This window comes from Fusarium sambucinum, chromosome I (genome assembly GCF_050947815.1).
Source record: "Fusarium sambucinum isolate potato_lamoka chromosome I, whole genome shotgun sequence".
Taxonomy (NCBI): domain Eukaryota; kingdom Fungi; phylum Ascomycota; class Sordariomycetes; order Hypocreales; family Nectriaceae; genus Fusarium; species Fusarium sambucinum.
The window spans coordinates 4,189,334-4,206,277 of NC_139294.1; the positions used below are offsets into that span (position 1 = coordinate 4,189,334).

A 16,944-nucleotide genomic window follows, 5' to 3' on the forward strand; every position below is an offset into this window, starting at 1 on the left:
GCCGCACCTGTCTCTGTGGAGTAGAGTCCCATAACTTGGAGCCTCCTTTTCCCTGATCCATGTCCATTGTTCCTTTAAGCTCGTGTGCTCATCTCCTTAACTCGGACAGAGACCCTTGATTACCTGCTTAGGCAGGTACGCACTTGATGATTTACCGCCAAGCAGACGGAAAACTAAGGTACGAACCTTAGAGAACCTTAGTCTAGGTAGTCTCCCGTCATGTCATGGGATTGGTTAATTATCCTGTCCTTTTACAAGTTCCCCAGGTTTTATTTGTCTTTTTAGTACGTACATGGCTTACACTTCGGTACAAGTTCAGGTAGGTTTTGAAAGGCTTCCATTCGCTTCTCCTAATCATACCATATCTTGTGGGATTCTTCTAGAAGACCTCCACTACCAAGCTTCGGCTATTTACTTGTAGCATTGAGCTGTTTACATGTGGGCTATCGCAGCGATGTCACTCTCACTGGCTTCAAAAGGACTGTATTTTTTTGCCAGGTTCATTTGCATATTACAGATTCCTAAGTACCTACTACCTACTAATGTTGACAGTGAACCATACAATAGTACCTAGGTGTATATGTAGATCTCCACTGCAGGCTCACTTTTAAACCATTCATCCGGGCCGAAATCTTCACTCTAAGCTTCAGCAACAATCATATAAAGAAACCAACGAAAAAAAATATTATTCACTTATAATTTTATTTATTAGGCACCTGGATTGGTCAACTATCTAAAGTAGGTACATCAGTCTACCTGACCAAAAGTGTCATTGTTCAGCCACAGATATGAGGTGTGGCGGTGCCTTACGAGCTTTGATTGGATAGGATTATAGACACGCATAGGCCCACTCAGCCTCGTCCAAACTTGCATCTCACTTCGCATTCTTTGTTACAACAAAACGTGAACCTCTTTGCGCCCTCGTCAACAAGGCAAGCAGTCAACTCTGACTCGACACGCCAAGGCCTTTTCCAACCTGCATCATTTCACCTCCGACTTCCTCTGGCGAAGAACACGCACCGCCTTAGCGCGTTCTCCTTCCAAATCTACGTCGACCTGTCGTTACTCATAATCTGTCGCACGCGTTCTCCCCCGACACTTTCTTCCCATCGATCGCATTAGCACTTCTACTCTGCGGTACTTATTAGCTTAAGATCCCGCTGCATCGAATCCTGACTTGTTTCCGCTCGCCTATTATCTACCGTATCGCGGCATCCAAAAAAAAATCCAGTTCAAATAATACGATTGTTCACCTCCTATCAACATCTTCGCTTCTTCTAAATCCATTTCATCATGTTTTTCCTTTATAACTTGGAACGTAAGGTCACCTTGCACCCTTCTTTCATGGGCCGCAACATGCACGAGCTCGTGACGGGCAAGCTCCTGAAGGATGTCGAAGGCACATGCGCTGGCAGCTACTTTATCATTTCCATCATGGATGCTTTCGAAATTTCCGAAGGACGAATCCTCCCTGGTCTCGGTATGGCCGAGTTCACTGTGGGATATCGAGCCGTGGTATGGCGGCCGTTCAAAGGCGAGACGGTAAGGCTATCACTACCGAAGATTAATGATTCAGGAGTCTGACTTGACTCAGGTTGATGCTGTTGTCCACTCTATAAACCCGCAAGGCTTCTTCGCTCATGCGGGACCCCTGCAGCTTTTTGTGTCGGCTCATGTAAGTTTCTCCTGGCAGTCATAGTGCGACTACAGCTCTAACGTAGACCTCAGTTGATCCCGAACGACGTTAAGTGGGATCCTAATGCCACGCCACCTCAATTCACCAACAACGAGGATACCGTTATCGAACCACAGACGCACGTTCGAGTGAAGATTATCGGCACTAGAACAGAGGTTGGCGAGATGTGGGCCATTGGAAGCATCAAGGAGGATTACCTGGGGTATGTTTGTTGATGCGGTATCTTTGTGTCTACTTACTAACATGTTGTTTCCAGATGTCTTCAGGCCTCTTAGTTTTAACGTGGATTGAGAGAATTCGAAACCGAGGATGATCAAGGCTTTCCACCACACGCCGAGTATGATCAGTTTCCGACAATGGATGCTACCAAATCATTGGCTACAACAAAAGTTTTATTTTGGGGCAACATTATGAAATGCCATGTCACCGTGGATACAATTGCATTCTGTATCTTGGGCGAGAGGTTCATCGACAGACGGGACGGTTCGGCTAGTGAAGCCGAACAGTGCCACCATCGGGTCCACGTCCCAATTCTTTTTAATGGATATTTAGGTGTCAAGATGACCCAAAGTTGATGATATTGGGAACAGTCTGCTATTAGAAATGGACTTCGTTTCTGACTTATTTTGACAGCGATCGATTAGACAGATGCAAGATTTTACAGTTTGCAAAACAGATAATAAAAACACAGATACCCAATCATGGTCATTCCGTCCACGCCCTATGAGCGAACATACTGTCCGCCCTTCAACACGAGCTCCGGTGACGGCCAATTGTAGACCGCAAAGATAGGCTCTGGTTTCCTGAAGCAGCTTGATATTCCCCACGAAACCCCGCAGTCTATGACTCCCCGCTTAGAAACCTGGGGATGGGAGCGGGGGGCTCCGGGAAAATACACAATATTCTACTTTAAAATGGGCTATCGGGGCTTGCTTCTCCGAGTAAATTGACTTCGTACGTTTATTATCCATTACCCGTACACGAGTTCAGATATACTAGCCGATATGAGTAGAGTGTGGTCCTCGGCAGCCTTGCGGTTACGACCAGCTTTTGTAACCAATACACTCCGACTGCATGGTGTAACCAGAAACATGTCTGCCATGCAGCAATCCAACAGACTGCGAACAGCTCTCCTGGGCGGAAAGAAGGCGTTCGGTGCCTGGCAGATGCTGCCTGGAGCGAATATATCACGCACACTGGCAAGATCAGGAGTCGATTGGGTCTTGGTAGACTGTGAACATGGCAATATAGATGGTAGGAGCTCATTGATACTTCTCACAGAGGAATCCTGACGTCCCTTTAGATGGCACAATGCACGACGCTGTGCCAGCCATTGCAGCGCTAGGAGTCTCACCCATTGTGAGATTGCCTGATATGCAAGGATGGATGGTGAAACGTAAGATTCAAACAGAAACATCTGCTTAACAAGGCAGTATTAACATTATCTTAGGCGCACTCGATAGCGGTGCTCATGGTGTAAGTATTGGCAGCTGGAAGGTCATGATACAACATACTGACTCTGATAAGATCGTCGTTCCCTTGCTGAGGACACCCGAAGAGGCGAGACAACTCGTCCAATCTGCCAAGTTTCCCCCTCAAGGTCGACGAGGGTTTGGATCTCCCATTGCTCCCGAGAGATTCCATCCTGAACCCACTTTCACACAATATCTGCAACAGGCAAACGATTCCCTACTAACCATCGTTCAGATTGAGACCAAGGAGGCACTTGAGTCTATTGACGAAATTGCTGCTGTAGATGGAATCGACGTTCTGTTCATTGGGCCATTTGACCTAGGTAGGTTCCTCAAGGCTGATACAAAACTCAGGAAATACTAATACATAATAGGAAACGCCATTGGCCATCCTATCATCGAGGGAGCCATGACCTCTGAACTGAAAGACGCCATTGCCAAGATCCTTGCTGCCGGCCAAAAAGCAGGCAAGAAGACAGGAGTATACTGTACAGGAGGAGAGCAGGCGAAGGTCTATGCCGATATGGGGTTTGATATGATGAACGTGGTAACAGACTACACATCGTTGGCCTTGGTGGCCAAAGAGCAGCTCAGCTTTGCAGATGGAAGCTCTGCGCCGACCAGGGGTAAAGGGTATTAGGAAATATCATTCAGAAATTAGGGCCTCAGTCCTTTTCTGCCTTGTTCATTTGAGCCTCAACTTGTTCAACTGTGAATCTGTGCATCAACTTGATGGCTTTGCCAACCCGGGTAGGGTTTTCCTCAGGCGCTGTGGACTTGCTGATATGTATCTAAAATTTCATGTGAGTAACGGATAATTCTAAATTAATTTGTTTCACTTACCACCGGAACATCAAAGTCATATATATCTCTCCATTGTTTGGACTCGGGCTTTGGAAGGTCGACATTAACTTCGGTATAATCGAATGGTCTCTTATCCCACACATCGGACAAAACATGCTTCGCTTGTTTGCAGAGCCCACAGGTTTCGCGAGTAAAAAAAGTGATCCTTGTTGAAAATAGAAGACGACGAGTCGCAAACATTATGGGAGATAATTAAGAAGAATCAAAATTTTAAATATGATAAGCAATGATTACGCATATATGAAATCTGGGTACAATCTGAAATGGTCTGAGGTGCAGAGTAGGTTAGAAGGTATTTACAGATGAGATGGATACTACCTACCTACCTAGGTACTAATGCAACCCCACACTGAAAAAGGAAAGCGGTCAGACCATAGCTGACCCAGCTGTTTTCGCCGTCAATGGGCATCGTCATCGCCTCCATGGGTGTCAGAGCTTGAATTCTAGAAGCTCCCACCCCACCAAAGTGTGCGATACCCAAACCCGTCTTTTACCTTTTACTTGTACTTTCAAAAATCCTCAATTCAAGCTTGTGGAGCACAAACCTCATACTATCATCGAAATGGCCCAAAAGTGTGTCCATCAAGGTTGTGGAAAGGAGTTTACGGACCCTGATGAGAAGTGCGAGTACCACCCCGGTCCGCCTGTTTTCCATGAGGGGCAGAAAGGTAAGTCGATCAAGCAACAGCAGTCTCATGTTCTATACACTGACTTACTACGCAAAGGATGGAAGTGCTGTAAGCCTCGAGTCTTGACCTTTGATGAGTTTATGGAAATTCCGCCCTGCACTACAGGCACTCATTCAACCACCGACAAGCCGCCTCAGCTAGAGGAGAAGCCCCAGCAAGACGATGCTGCTCTCGCCCAGAAAATTGATGCGCTGAACGCGGCGACTCCCTCCCGTGCACCAATTCCCACTGCCCAGCATGCTCCCACCCCACCTCCTCCAGCTCCCGAGTCAGAAGACGATGATCCCAGCCTCGAGATTGCCGATGGTGTTGGCTGCAAGAGAAGAGCGTGCGGCGCAACTTATAAGAAGGGTAGCTCGAGAGATACCGAGGAGTGTGTTCACCACCCAGGAGTACCAATCTTTCACGAGGGAAGCAAAGGCTACTCCTGCTGCAAGAGGAGAGTGTTGGAGTTTGACCAATTCATGAAGATTGAGGGTTGCAAGACCAAGAACAAACATTTGTTCGTTGGTAGTGGAAAGAAGGATGACGCCAGCAGCGAGGAAGTCGTTTCCAACGTCAGGTAAGTCCAAAATGGCTGGCTAGCCTTGTGCTGTTTATGCTAACGATTTAAGACACGATTTCTATCAAACCCCTGTCAATGTCATCGCCTCTTTCTTCTTGAAAAAGATTGACAAGAGTACAGCAAAGATCGAACTCCAGTCCAATCAGCTTAGCCTCGACCTGACAACGACCGACTCGCCTCCTAAGCGCTACGCCGCTGAAGTTCCTCTTTACGCCTCGATTGACCCAGAGAAGTCATCCTACAGAGTGCTTGGTACGAAGCTGGAATTTGTCCTTGCCAAGTCTGATGGTACCTCGTGGCCAGTCTTGCGAGGCGATGAGACCCTGACAGGTGAGATCCTGCAGGTTGGCCGTGCTGGAAAGGCTTGATGGGTGCAGCTATCAATAACGAGAAGATTGAAGAAAAACTATGACATGGAGTTTATGTGATTGATATGGCGTTGATGAACTTTTAGATGAAAGTATTCCTCACTAGAGGTTTTGAGGATTCAAAGAATGGATTGACAAGAGAGATGATATCGAAGATAGAGCAAGAACAACAGCTACCAAATCTTATGACATCTGGTATATCAGGCAAAGCGAAAGCCAAGCTTGTGTACATGGGCAAACATTGTGAGTCTGGTTTAGTAATGACCGTTCATGACGCAGAATTTCTGTTGTTATTTATGCAAACAGTTCATCGTCTCCGTGATGGGTGCGTGATTTAATATCAGCAATTTGCGGAAAACATACGGAGTGCAGAACCTTGCAAAGATGTGTTTCATCGTGGATCAGCACCCAAAGGATGTGGAACCATGGAGATATGCTGATAGTAAGATCGACAAGAACCAACAACAAGAGATTTAACGTTAATCTTTTGACTGTAACTTTAAACTTGTGGTATAAAACCCACGATTGAAGATTTTGGTCTGAGCTGACCTCTTGTGTTGGAATATCTTCATCTCGTAACATCGGTATGTGGCACGCACTTTTGGTATGTCTTCTGAGCACAGCTCAAGCTGGAAAAATCCTATCTCGACAAGACACGGCACAGATAGCCAGGAACGTTTCCGGTTTCACGGCTTACGATGTCTTAAACTACACAAACACTCGCCTTGACGACTCGCCAAGAATAGAAGCCCCCTTGCGTATTCTCTGTGTCGGAGACTCAATCACTGAAGGAGCGGGGAGTAGTTCGAATGGTGGCGATGGAAACGGTTATCGACTTTCTCTTGCAGAGCATCTATCTCGTGAGTTTTTGGAGGGTTTAAAGCGTGCTCTCGAGAATTTATATTGATCAGTGTCTAGGTGAAGATGTTGTTTTTGCCGGGACAAGACACAGAGGGTCGATGAAGGGCAACTACCACGTGAGTCTTAAATTCCGCGGCAAAGATGTAAAGCTCATGCAAACTCTCAGGCAGCATGGTCTGGTAAGACTATCCAATACATAAGCGATCATGTAACAGAATCCCTGGAGCAAAGACCCAATGTTGTTCTTCTTCACGCTGGAACAAATGACATGGATCAGCGGTCATCGGTCTCCAAAGAGGGAAGCGACCCGAAAGGCGCCGCAGAACGTCTAGGCCATCTGATTGACCAGACAATCCGTTACTGTCCCGATGCAGTAATTCTCGTCGCAATCCCTCTATCGTCCTGCGATAGATTCAAGTCCAAGATGACCAAGTACCGGGCCATGATTCCCGAGGTTGTGCGGCAGCGTCGAGAAGACGGAAAGCACGTTGTTGCTGTCGACTTTAGCACTTTTGATTTGAAGGATTTGAGAGACTGCCTGCACCCTACAAACGAAGGTTACAGGATCATGGGTGACTACTGGTACGACTTCTTGACCCAAGTGCCAGAAGGTTGGATTAAAGAGCCTGTTGGAGATGATCCGGAGCGAGAAGAGGAGAATGGAGTTGGTCTACGAGTAGGGGTGGATTTGAGGAGTGCTGTAGGATTTGGCTTGTGTTGGATATTGTATTGTATACTGTAAAGTTAGTTGTTGGGCCGATATGTGAGCATGATACCCAAGTAGCGATTTATAGACCGTCTCATTGCAATCAACTCATGCATGATAGTTGCTTCGAAAGTTGACATAAATAGAGCTTTAACTTATGTATGAACTGCTGCATAGACATATGCTGGACCCATTGCCCATTTTGTTTGCGACCAGATCATCTATGAAATAGGTATAGCTGATCCTACGGTTAATCTTGATGGTCCAATCCAATCCCACTCTTGTTGTACGGACAGGCAGTTGCAAGGTTCCTGATAAGACGGAATCCTTGACCCGTGGCCGTGAAACTGAGAATCATTGCAGAATCGATAAGTTGAGTCCCCCACATTAAATTACCAAAGCTGAACAAATTCGCATACGTAAACAGAGACTGAAGGACGGCTTCTGACTGGCCGCTCTCATCTTGGCCATCATCACACCCTCTGCTGTCAATCAAGCACGTGCTTGGCACTCCGATCCTGAATGCCCCGAGGAACCTGCATTTGGTGACCTCTAAGGCTCTAACCACTGTTTTAGTCGATTTTAGTTGGTCTCCTGGGCGGCGTTCTTGGCGGTAGTCTTGGGCTGCTTGTGTGAACTGATAAGAAAATCCGTTTGCGCGATAGTCTGGTAAGTATTGATATCGCTCAGTATCTGATAGATAACAGCTTTGTGTGTACTCGTACTTTGTACCTGTATCTGATCATGATGCCATAGTAATCAATGCCAGTTCCTTGTTCCTTATCAAAGACCGTCTCAGGCACGGGATACAAACAAGCTTAACCTGATGGCTGCACTTTTCTGCCCTTCCACCCGGTGACGACGTGGTATAAGTTGTCGCCATACCCTGCGATTCAGCTGACGCCTGAACGGCCAATTTTCTTGCCACAATCAGAGTCATAAATACAACAGCCAACTTGATCTTGTACCTATTTCTACGATCTCATCTTCAAGCTACACTGCACACATTATCAAACAATCAGTAACTATGTCGGCCGAAGTCTCTCACGGACGTGGTGGTGCTGGCAACTTCAAGCCAGATGACACCGAATATGTTGACGGCGAGGTCGTCCGCACTGGCATTGTTGGGAGCCATGGTGATGGCGCATACAGTGCAGGTCGTGGAGGTAAGTAACCGACGGACCCTGCACCAACCAAAAATGCTTTTTTTTTGTTGCAACACAATATCTTGAATTCTACTGTGTCGGGCTGGATTGGCCCGACATCTATCTACCCTACGTCTTGTCTTACTGTGATAGGAACCAGAACGTTGACGAGATTTTCACAACAGGTGCTGGCAATATTGGAGACGTAGGCACGCCTACTACTGAGAGAAAGGACCAGGACATCATCCCAGAAATTGCGATCCGACCGAGCCAAGATGGCCGAGACTACCATACTGGCCGTGGAGGTGCTGGCAATGCTCAGGTCGGAACCCCAGAGAGGAAATCCGAAGAGGAAGAGAAACCTACTGCCAAGACTCCTGTTGGTCTGGCTGACAAGCTCAAGTCCAAGCTCTTTGGTCACAAGAAGTAGAACCTCGATCCGAAGTTGGGGGGAGACAGATTTGGGAGTACGACTGAGGAGGACATGTCATTTTGTTTCGATTCCAGGCAGTGCGGTTGTTAATATTGGTTCTTTCGAAAATACCCAACTATGTCGTTACTACTCTTACAAATAAGTAGATGGTTCTATATTATCTGGCATATTGTGCATGGCCCTAAATTAAGTTGACTGCAGATACGTTGTGCTGACTGACATACGGGATGCCCCCGCATTTATCATATCAAATAAACATCTGTTTGTCTGACACAAAGATCTGACCGAGGGCTAAAAGGCAGGGGACCGGAATTCGAGTAACCATATGTGTATGTCAACCTTCATGTTGGGTTGCAATGACGTTGATTAATCTATAGTGGAGGTTCAAGTATCAAGGATCATCCATAGTATCTCCCGAGATCAAGTCTCCACTTCCCCTCATTTCCCTGACTTCTCATGAGCCAAATAAGCTGACAAGTTTAACTTGGAGAGCGGAGTGCACTCCGCTTCAAGATTTGTAGGTACTGGAAAGAGAAAACCCATCTTCCAGGATTGGCTCTGCCCTTGTGGGTTTCTTGCATCCCAAGCCTGAAGCTAAACCAATTCGGCATTAAACAGCTGCACATATCGACTAAGAAAAACTGCAAGCACCTTGTTAGTGTTGAAATGGCCATTAAAGACCCTGATAAGAGCCCAAATTGTTCAGGGATCGTCCAATGTGGCCTTGATTATGTTGGTCTGCAGCGACTCTCCAGGCGAAAGACCCAAGGGCAGCGAATGGGCGTTGCGATCAAGCCGTTGATATACAATGGCAAGTAACTCATCTGGATGCATCATGTATGGAAAGGATGTTGCGATGTGACAGTGATAGTCCGTCCCTTGCCTTGCCTGGTCTGGTTCTTGGTACCAGCCAACTTTAAGAATACGACAATGCGCAGTCCTTTTAGTGATAATGAGTCTTTTCTTGTTCTCCCTCGGACTTGTTATTATCGTCATCGTCGTGCGCGCAATTGCTTCTCAACAAGACCAAGTTCCCATACTCATCCAACAATTGCCTATTTACCACACCCTGACAGAGTACATGGAGCAATCCACAGCATATCAAGAGCAGAAAAAGCTCTCCTTATTCGAAACCATTTCAATCTCACAAGAAAAGTGCCTGACATTGAGTGTTGCCTAGCACCTGTCTTTGACCAGGTGACGACAATCACGTGCGCCTGATAGATCACGGGTGCGGCATACATATCTCGAAGATCACCGCAGCTATGGCGCCAAACCTCCAACCTCACCCTCAGTCTCAACTTCAGCGTCCGCGCCTAAAAGATCACAGACCGTGGTCAGGGCTCTCAAATATCTCAAAACGATCCTTTAGATCTTGTGCGACTTCTGCTTTCGAGGCCGACGACGAACGATCCTCTAGCGACGGCGATATGAGCCCTCGCAACAGTGAAGCTGGCTTGCGACGGCCAGTTGTGCCGCGTCACTCTGGCCATGATGCTCGACCGACGAGCCGAAAGGAGCTTTTAGGATGGTATGCGTATGCGTTCGCTTCTGAGACATATGTGATTTGTGGAATTGGTAAGTTTAATGATAGTGTTTCTGTACGTTGTCTAGACCGACTAGGATCCCACCGCTAACCCAACGCTTGCTTCAGCATCCTTTATCCCCATACTGCTCGAAACTCTCGCCAGAGAGAACGGTGTGTTGCTTTCTGACCGAAAAACACCATGCGGATCGAGCGATAGTAAAAACGAAGGTGACGGCCAGTGCATTGTCTGGGTGTTCGGAATGGAGATCAACACTGCCAGCTTTGCTATGTACACCTTCTCAGTGAGCGTCTTAGTCCAAGCCCTGCTTGTCGTAAGTATCAGCTGCGCTGCCGACCATGGAAACTACCGCAAGAAGCTTCTCCTCACTTTTGCTTGGGTTGGAAGCTTCGCGGTCATGTCCTACATCTTCATCACCAAAGATAACTACATTCTCGGCGCTCTCTTGACCGTCATCTCCAACACCTCCTTTGGCGCATCATTTGTACTACTAAACTCCTTTCTCCCGTTGCTTGTGCGATACCATCCCGATGTTATTGAGGCCAATGTCGCCAATACTCCGGATCTCGACAGCTCAGAATTTGAGTCGCGTCCTCTGGACCAATCGGTAGGTCAACGTGAGTCATCAACAGTTACGGCAACATCGCCTCTGTTACTTCCCGAGGATGGCGAGCGACTAAAGCCCACTGCAAGTCATGCAGAGATAACATCCAAAGAGCTAGAGCTGTCAACTCGCATATCAGCGATTGGAATCGGGACTGGATACATCGCAGCGCTGTTTCTACAATGTGTTTGTATTGGTGTCCTTATCTCACTGCACAATACTACATGGGGTCAGAGAGTTGTGTTATTCATGGTTGGAGTTTGGTGGACCGTTTTCACCATTCCTGCTGCGATGTGGCTGCGACCCCGTCCTGGACCTCCCTTGGCAGATAGTGGCCGTAAAGGCATTATGGCAGGGCTCGCATACATCCTCTACGCCTGGAAGAGTCTGTTCAAAACAGTTCAGCAGGCTAGGCGTCTGGTGGATATTGTCTTGTTCCTCGCAGGCTGGTTTCTCTTATCTGATGCAATTGCAACCACGTCATCCACCGCCATTTTGTTCGCCAAGACTCAACTCCACATGAAACCGTGGGCACTCGGTATGATCAATGTCATTTCAACGACTGCCGGGGTCTTCGGCGCGTTTGGATGGTCGTGGATATCGCGATTATTTAACCTCAAAGCCCATCAGACCATCCTCGTTTGCATCGCGTTATTTGAACTGATCCCTCTGTACGGTTTGTTAGGATACCTCCCATTTGTCAAAAAATGGGGCGTTTTTGGACTCCAGCAGCCATGGGAGATGTATCCGTTGGCCGCTGTGTATGGAGTCGTCCTCGGAGGCTTAAGCGGTTACTGCCGTTCTCTCTACGGCGAGCTTATTCCACCTGGATCCGAGGCCGCCTTCTATGCGCTTTACGCCATTACAGACAAGGGTTCTAGTGTTTTTGGGCCAACGATCGTGGGCGCCATTATTGACAGGACTGGCACAATACGTCCTGCTTTTTGGTTCCTCGCAGTTTTAGTCGGCTTTCCAGCACCTCTGATATGGTTCATTGACGTAGAACGAGGCAGACGAGAAGGCGCGAAGCTTGCAAAGTCCATCACAGACTCGATTGTACAAGAAGAGGATGAAAGTGACGATGGAGCTGAGCGTCGTGGAATGTTGTCAGATTACGAAAGAGAATTTGGAGAAAGTATTGATGATGAGCGTGCAGGTCGTTGATTTTGCGGGCTGTTATTGGATAAGTAGCATAGCGAGGGCGTTTGTTAGATGATCAGTTATGTGCTTACAGCAATGTAAATGGCTAGATAGATGTGGAGGGATGCAGATCGTAGATAAACGGATCAGATATTACTATGAATAAATTGCAATGTACGGAGTACTCGAGTATGGTAGTTTTCTGGCAACTGCTGCAACGGCTTTTGGAAATGACACAGCTGAAGTTCGGTTTGATCGGAGTTTGAGTATAAGAAACAGGCTACGGCTCATGCTCATGTACAGGGGTGACAGCCAGAATGCGATGCCACAGGCCTACCTTTTTCTCTTGACATCCTTCCTTGGGCACGTCTTGAAACAGCCAAAGTGCACTTACCTAGGTCGGTAAACTAAAACTTTGCACTTACAAGTCTACCTAATAACTAAGTCCATATCATTTCCTTACCCACTTTCCATCTACCCCAACCACTTTCAGCTATCCGTACAATCCATTCTTGATCTTTAACAAGAAAACGCCAAGACTCGCATGGAACAATAGGTAGCTAAGACCTGTTCTGTCGCGTTAGACAACCTGGGCATAACTCCGTCCATCAGCTTAGGTGGCCCCATTGCAAGCTACGTCACGTGATCACAACATCTTCGTGCTTTTGGGCCGATTCTTAGTTCTTCCGCAGATTGCGACGTTGCTCACCCAGACAAATCGAGCCTTCCGTGCACAGGACATCGCAGGCCGCGATCTGTCGCTCAAAGACAGCTTGGGCTCGGCTTCATATACAACGCGCCATCAAAAAATTGCTCCACCATCTCCAAATAATCCTTTTTGCATCTTGCTCTTCTTGGTTTCATCATTACTATCACCCTTTCATCGCGCTATTCGCTGTCTGTCGCTCGAAACCCCTCCTTCTCTCTCCACTCTCGACGCGGTCATACCCAACCGCATCAAACCGCCACAATGAGCAATCGCAAACGATCGCGATCCGTCGGGGAGGAGAATCGCGCAGAGTGTCCTTTTACAATTACTTACGCGAATAATCCATCGCGCGCAGAACAGGAGCGTCACAAAAACAAGAAGCGGAAGCGCGACGGTCAAGATGACGACAAACGAGTTCAAATTCAAATTTCTCCCTTCTCTCCAACAGGCACCTTCAAGACCCATGACACCATGGACTTGTATTACACAGTTGAACCTGGGAAGCGATGGCAAGACATGACGCGATACAACAGCTTCGTCCGTAAGTACTTATCTGATGGAATGCTGGCATCGCGACATTTGAGAGCTTATGGTTAACATCCGATAGTTAATAGCATCAAGTACTACAGCGAAGGTTTCGTCTATGTCGCCAACGAGTCAACCGTCGAGCATCAAAAGGCTCAGAATGAAAGTAATGGCGCCTACAAAAAAGACAGTAGAGAAGAATCTTGGGTAGCGCGCATCCTTGAGATCCGAGCTTCCGACGAGCACCATGTCTATGCACGCGTTTACTGGATGTACTGGCCTGATGAACTGCCTCCTGGTACCATTGACGGCAAGAAGACCGTGCAGGGTCGTCAGCCATACCATGGCCACAATGAACTAATTGCATCTAACCATAGTACGTTCCAGAATGCTGACTGATACCCCTGTGGCAGCACGGCTGACTGATTGCTCTAGTGGACATTATCAATGTTGTCAGTGTAACAGCACCTGCATCAGTGAACCAGTGGATCGAGTCGGACGACGAGGAGATCCAAGACGCGCTTTATTGGCGCCAAGCATATGACTGCCGTAATTCACAGCTTTCGGTACGTTGCGCAGTGGCCTACTTCCTGTTGACTTGAACTAATATTTACACAGTCGGTTGATATTATGTGCAAATGCCAAACACCTGCAAACCCTGATAAGACTCTCATAGGTTGTACGAACTCGGAGTGCGGCCAATGGATGCATCGCGAATGTCTGGCCCATGAGGTACTCATGCAAGTTTATGAGCGCCTAGGCACCGATAAGCCTCACCGGACCGAAGGAGCGACTGTTAAGGAAGAAAAGCCCGAAGAAGCAACACGTCCCCTGTCGCCTACCGATGCCGAAGAAAAAGAGACACAGCCAACGATCGATGTTCGCTCTGGGGAAACACAAGATAATGTTCACGTCAAGAAGGGCATTCGTGAAACAACCAGGGACACCGATACCCCGACACCAGGACCAACACCATCGAGAACTATTGCTGCGGCGTCTGCCAAAGGTTCAGCTAAAAGGGGCCGCAAGAAGAAGGTTGTAGACCACAAGCCTTACTTGGGACTCTTTGAGGCCAGCCTGAAGATGCAAGAGGGTCCCACGTCCTGGGAAATTCGCGATTTGCGCGAGAATGTGACAGGTGGCGACAAGACCTGGACCGAGAAAGCCTACTGTCTGATATGTGGTACTTGTATTGAATGAACATTCAATAGCGAGACTGCACAACCGCACAGAGCCTGCTCCGGTCAGCAGGCTCATCGAGTCTCGAAATGCGCGACTATATATTGCGCAGGTTGGCGAGTCAGCTTCACGCAGCTTGTTGGTGGCCTTAAACTCCAATGTGGCCAGCTCGACTCAACTGCCTACTCGATAAGGCTTTTTGGAATGACGAATGGCTTCAGTTTCTTTTGTCAAAATTTCGAGGTCACTTAGGCGATTCGCCCAACTGGTGGATTTTCCGGGCGCGGCGTTGGAGGCGAAATTGGCTGTATCGTGGGTTGAGATGGTGGTTCGGTCTAGAACTCGCGAGAGGTGAGGGGATACGTACTCTGTTTCTTTTTTGAAGTTATTTTAGGCGACGCAAGAGTAACTATTCATATGGGTCACTGGACTATCGGGAGGGACTAGACCGGACGTTGAGATAAATGTATTATGGGCATTGGCTGGATGGTTGAGCAAGCGACAGGTTGACTCGTCTTTACTGATCATCAACCGTCTAACATGGTAGTACTTGTCTTGGCTACGTATCATCGACGGTTTTATATTTTCATTTTTCTAAGAATGAGGCTTTATTTTGGTTTAATCGATTTCCATTTTCTTAATATGTGTACTAAATATCCTGTTATTCTATGGCAGGATTTCTATGTGACTGGTGGTATTATAGATTGTCAAACTTATTTCTCACAATCTCTGAGAACCAAAGCTACTGAATCCTGTTGAAATTTACAAGTCGCTGGCATATTAATTGCTTTATCTTGGTTCACTGAATGGCTTTTGTCGTCAAGGCCCCAATAGGAATAATCATATTGAGCTTCATGCAAGGTCAAGTACGTACTCCACACCAAGCTCCAGACGACCCCGCTACTCCATAACGTCTCAGAGCTTCACCTCGACATAGTGCATTGCCTGAAGACCAAACCGCCGGGCCTTTCCAACTGACAAGAACAAAAAGTCACTATAATCCACCTATTCTTCCAGCCAGAGAACACGGTATACCGCTAAAATGGCCGTCGATCCCTTTGACTCAGCTCTGTGAGCCTTCCTCTCCTCTTGCGCAACAATGTTTTCCCCTTACAGCTGACCGTTCTATCTCAGCGACCTCCTACGCCGCCTCAATCCCAAGCAGACGACCGACCATCTCAACGCTATCATCTCTATCGCTCCTGATCTGACCGAAGATCTCCTCTCATCCGTCGACCAGCCCCTCACCGTGCGTCGCTGTAAGCAGACCGGCCGAGACTACCTCCTCTGCGATTATAACCGCGATGGTGACAGCTACCGCTCACCGTGGTCCAACCAGTTCGATCCACCTCTGGATGAGGCCGGATCTGGAGGTGTAGGTGCTGGCGGAAATGAGGGTGCGGGCGAAGGTGCGATTCCGAGTGAGCGTGTTCGCAAGATGGAAGTCAAGGCGAACGAGGCTTTCGACGTCTATCGTGATTTATATTACGAAGGCGGCGTTAGCAGTGTCTATTTCTGGAATCTCGACGATGGTTTTGCAGGAGTTGTGCTCCTCAAGAAATGTAGGAAGCCCCCATGCCAGCCCTACTACATATCTGAGTTCCGAACCGCGAACGCTAACTGGATTTCTAACTGTAGCTTCTCCCCAAGGCGGCAATTCTGAGGGCGTCTGGGACTCCATCCATGTTTTCGAGGCCATCGAGCGAGGACGAAGCACTCACTATAAGCTCACATCTACTGTTATCCTGACATTGTCGACTGCGGGTAGTAACTTGGGCGAAATGGACCTGAGTGGGAACATGACACGCCAGGTCGAGCAGGATCTCCCCGTGGAGAACGACGATAGTCACATTGCCAACGTTGGACGATTAGTTGAGGATATGGAACTCAAGATGCGCAACCTATTGCAAGAGGTCTATTTTGGCAAGGCTAAGGACGTTGTGGGCGACCTGAGGAGTATTGGTAGCTTGAGCGAGGGAGCACGAGGCCGTGAGGCGCAGCGAGAACTCATCGGAAGCATGAGGAAATGATCGACGTGAAAAATGTCTTCTAGTCGACTTGTGCGGTGTTTTTATAAGAGCAATACCTTTGATAGATTGATTTCAATCTTTGTGGCGCTGTAGACGTACATTACCTGTCATACTGCCGTAGAGTGTGTATATCAGGTACGATAGTACATTGCTTTTGATGAGCTCTTTCTTGTCAAGTTATTGCCCAGCAAGATTCTCAAGCATGGCTATAAATTTAAGCTATGATCATACTACTACGTAGTGTGCTTAATGCGAGCAACCACCGGGAAACTCAGCTTTTACAAGCACATATCAACGAGTCACCGGCTTATCAACTGGTATTGTGAGTCGAAAGCAGGTGACTGGTACACCTCTTGACCGGCCCGTTTTCCCGTGACGAACGGACTTCCCAATAGAACAACGTGGGAAAGG

General features: G+C 47.7%; 9 protein-coding genes across 9 annotated transcripts; 8 read left to right on the forward strand and 1 right to left on the reverse strand.

The window, feature by feature from the left end:
• Window positions 1–1,293: 1,293 nt before the first annotated feature.
• On the forward strand, window positions 1,294–1,971 carry FSST1_004078 (DNA-directed RNA polymerase II subunit RPB7; the record flags this gene model as incomplete). Its single annotated transcript, XM_083230218.1, has 4 exons — window positions 1,294–1,542; window positions 1,595–1,675; window positions 1,729–1,898; window positions 1,953–1,971. 4 exons carry the CDS (start codon window positions 1,294–1,296, stop codon window positions 1,969–1,971), a joined length of 519 nt encoding a protein of 172 aa, XP_083087508.1.
• A 729-nt stretch (window positions 1,972–2,700) lies between these two features.
• On the forward strand, window positions 2,701–3,808 carry FSST1_004079 (HpcH/HpaI aldolase family protein; the record flags this gene model as incomplete). The annotated part of the gene is made up of 5 exons (XM_083230219.1): window positions 2,701–2,950; window positions 3,000–3,092; window positions 3,147–3,172; window positions 3,224–3,491; window positions 3,543–3,808. 5 exons carry the CDS (start codon window positions 2,701–2,703, stop codon window positions 3,806–3,808), a joined length of 903 nt encoding a protein of 300 aa, XP_083087509.1.
• Window positions 3,809–3,833: 25 nt separating this feature from the next.
• Window positions 3,834–4,212, reverse strand: FSST1_004080 (glutaredoxin family protein; the record flags this gene model as incomplete). Its single annotated transcript, XM_083230220.1, has 2 exons — window positions 3,834–3,959; window positions 4,012–4,212. 2 exons carry the CDS (start codon window positions 4,210–4,212, stop codon window positions 3,834–3,836), a joined length of 327 nt encoding a protein of 108 aa, XP_083087510.1.
• Window positions 4,213–4,594: 382 nt separating this feature from the next.
• On the forward strand, window positions 4,595–5,654 carry FSST1_004081 (cysteine and histidine-rich domain-containing protein; the record flags this gene model as incomplete). Its single annotated transcript, XM_083230222.1, has 3 exons — window positions 4,595–4,700; window positions 4,758–5,283; window positions 5,336–5,654. The coding sequence occupies 3 exons, from the start codon at window positions 4,595–4,597 to the stop codon at window positions 5,652–5,654; spliced, it is 951 nt and encodes a 316-aa protein (XP_083087511.1).
• Window positions 5,655–6,240: 586 nt separating this feature from the next.
• FSST1_004082 (SGNH hydrolase-type esterase domain-containing protein) lies at window positions 6,241–7,257 on the forward strand (the record flags this gene model as incomplete). The annotated part of the gene is made up of 3 exons (XM_083230223.1): window positions 6,241–6,514; window positions 6,573–6,631; window positions 6,682–7,257. 3 exons carry the CDS (start codon window positions 6,241–6,243, stop codon window positions 7,255–7,257), a joined length of 909 nt encoding a protein of 302 aa, XP_083087512.1.
• A 991-nt stretch (window positions 7,258–8,248) lies between these two features.
• Window positions 8,249–8,796, forward strand: FSST1_004083 (DUF3602 domain-containing protein; the record flags this gene model as incomplete). The annotated part of the gene is made up of 2 exons (XM_083230224.1): window positions 8,249–8,387; window positions 8,552–8,796. 2 exons carry the CDS (start codon window positions 8,249–8,251, stop codon window positions 8,794–8,796), a joined length of 384 nt encoding a protein of 127 aa, XP_083087513.1.
• Window positions 8,797–10,064: 1,268 nt separating this feature from the next.
• Window positions 10,065–12,114, forward strand: FSST1_004084 (autophagy-related protein 22-like protein; the record flags this gene model as incomplete). The annotated part of the gene is made up of 2 exons (XM_083230225.1): window positions 10,065–10,377; window positions 10,454–12,114. The coding sequence occupies 2 exons, from the start codon at window positions 10,065–10,067 to the stop codon at window positions 12,112–12,114; spliced, it is 1,974 nt and encodes a 657-aa protein (XP_083087514.1).
• A 946-nt stretch (window positions 12,115–13,060) lies between these two features.
• On the forward strand, window positions 13,061–14,696 carry FSST1_004085 (uncharacterized protein; the record flags this gene model as incomplete). Its single annotated transcript, XM_083230226.1, has 5 exons — window positions 13,061–13,340; window positions 13,407–13,700; window positions 13,760–13,890; window positions 13,943–14,507; window positions 14,557–14,696. The coding sequence occupies 5 exons, from the start codon at window positions 13,061–13,063 to the stop codon at window positions 14,694–14,696; spliced, it is 1,410 nt and encodes a 469-aa protein (XP_083087515.1).
• Window positions 14,697–15,545: 849 nt separating this feature from the next.
• Window positions 15,546–16,533, forward strand: FSST1_004086 (F-actin-capping protein subunit beta; the record flags this gene model as incomplete). The annotated part of the gene is made up of 3 exons (XM_083230227.1): window positions 15,546–15,574; window positions 15,638–16,065; window positions 16,142–16,533. 3 exons carry the CDS (start codon window positions 15,546–15,548, stop codon window positions 16,531–16,533), a joined length of 849 nt encoding a protein of 282 aa, XP_083087516.1.
• Between the last annotated feature and the right edge of the window lie 411 nt (window positions 16,534–16,944).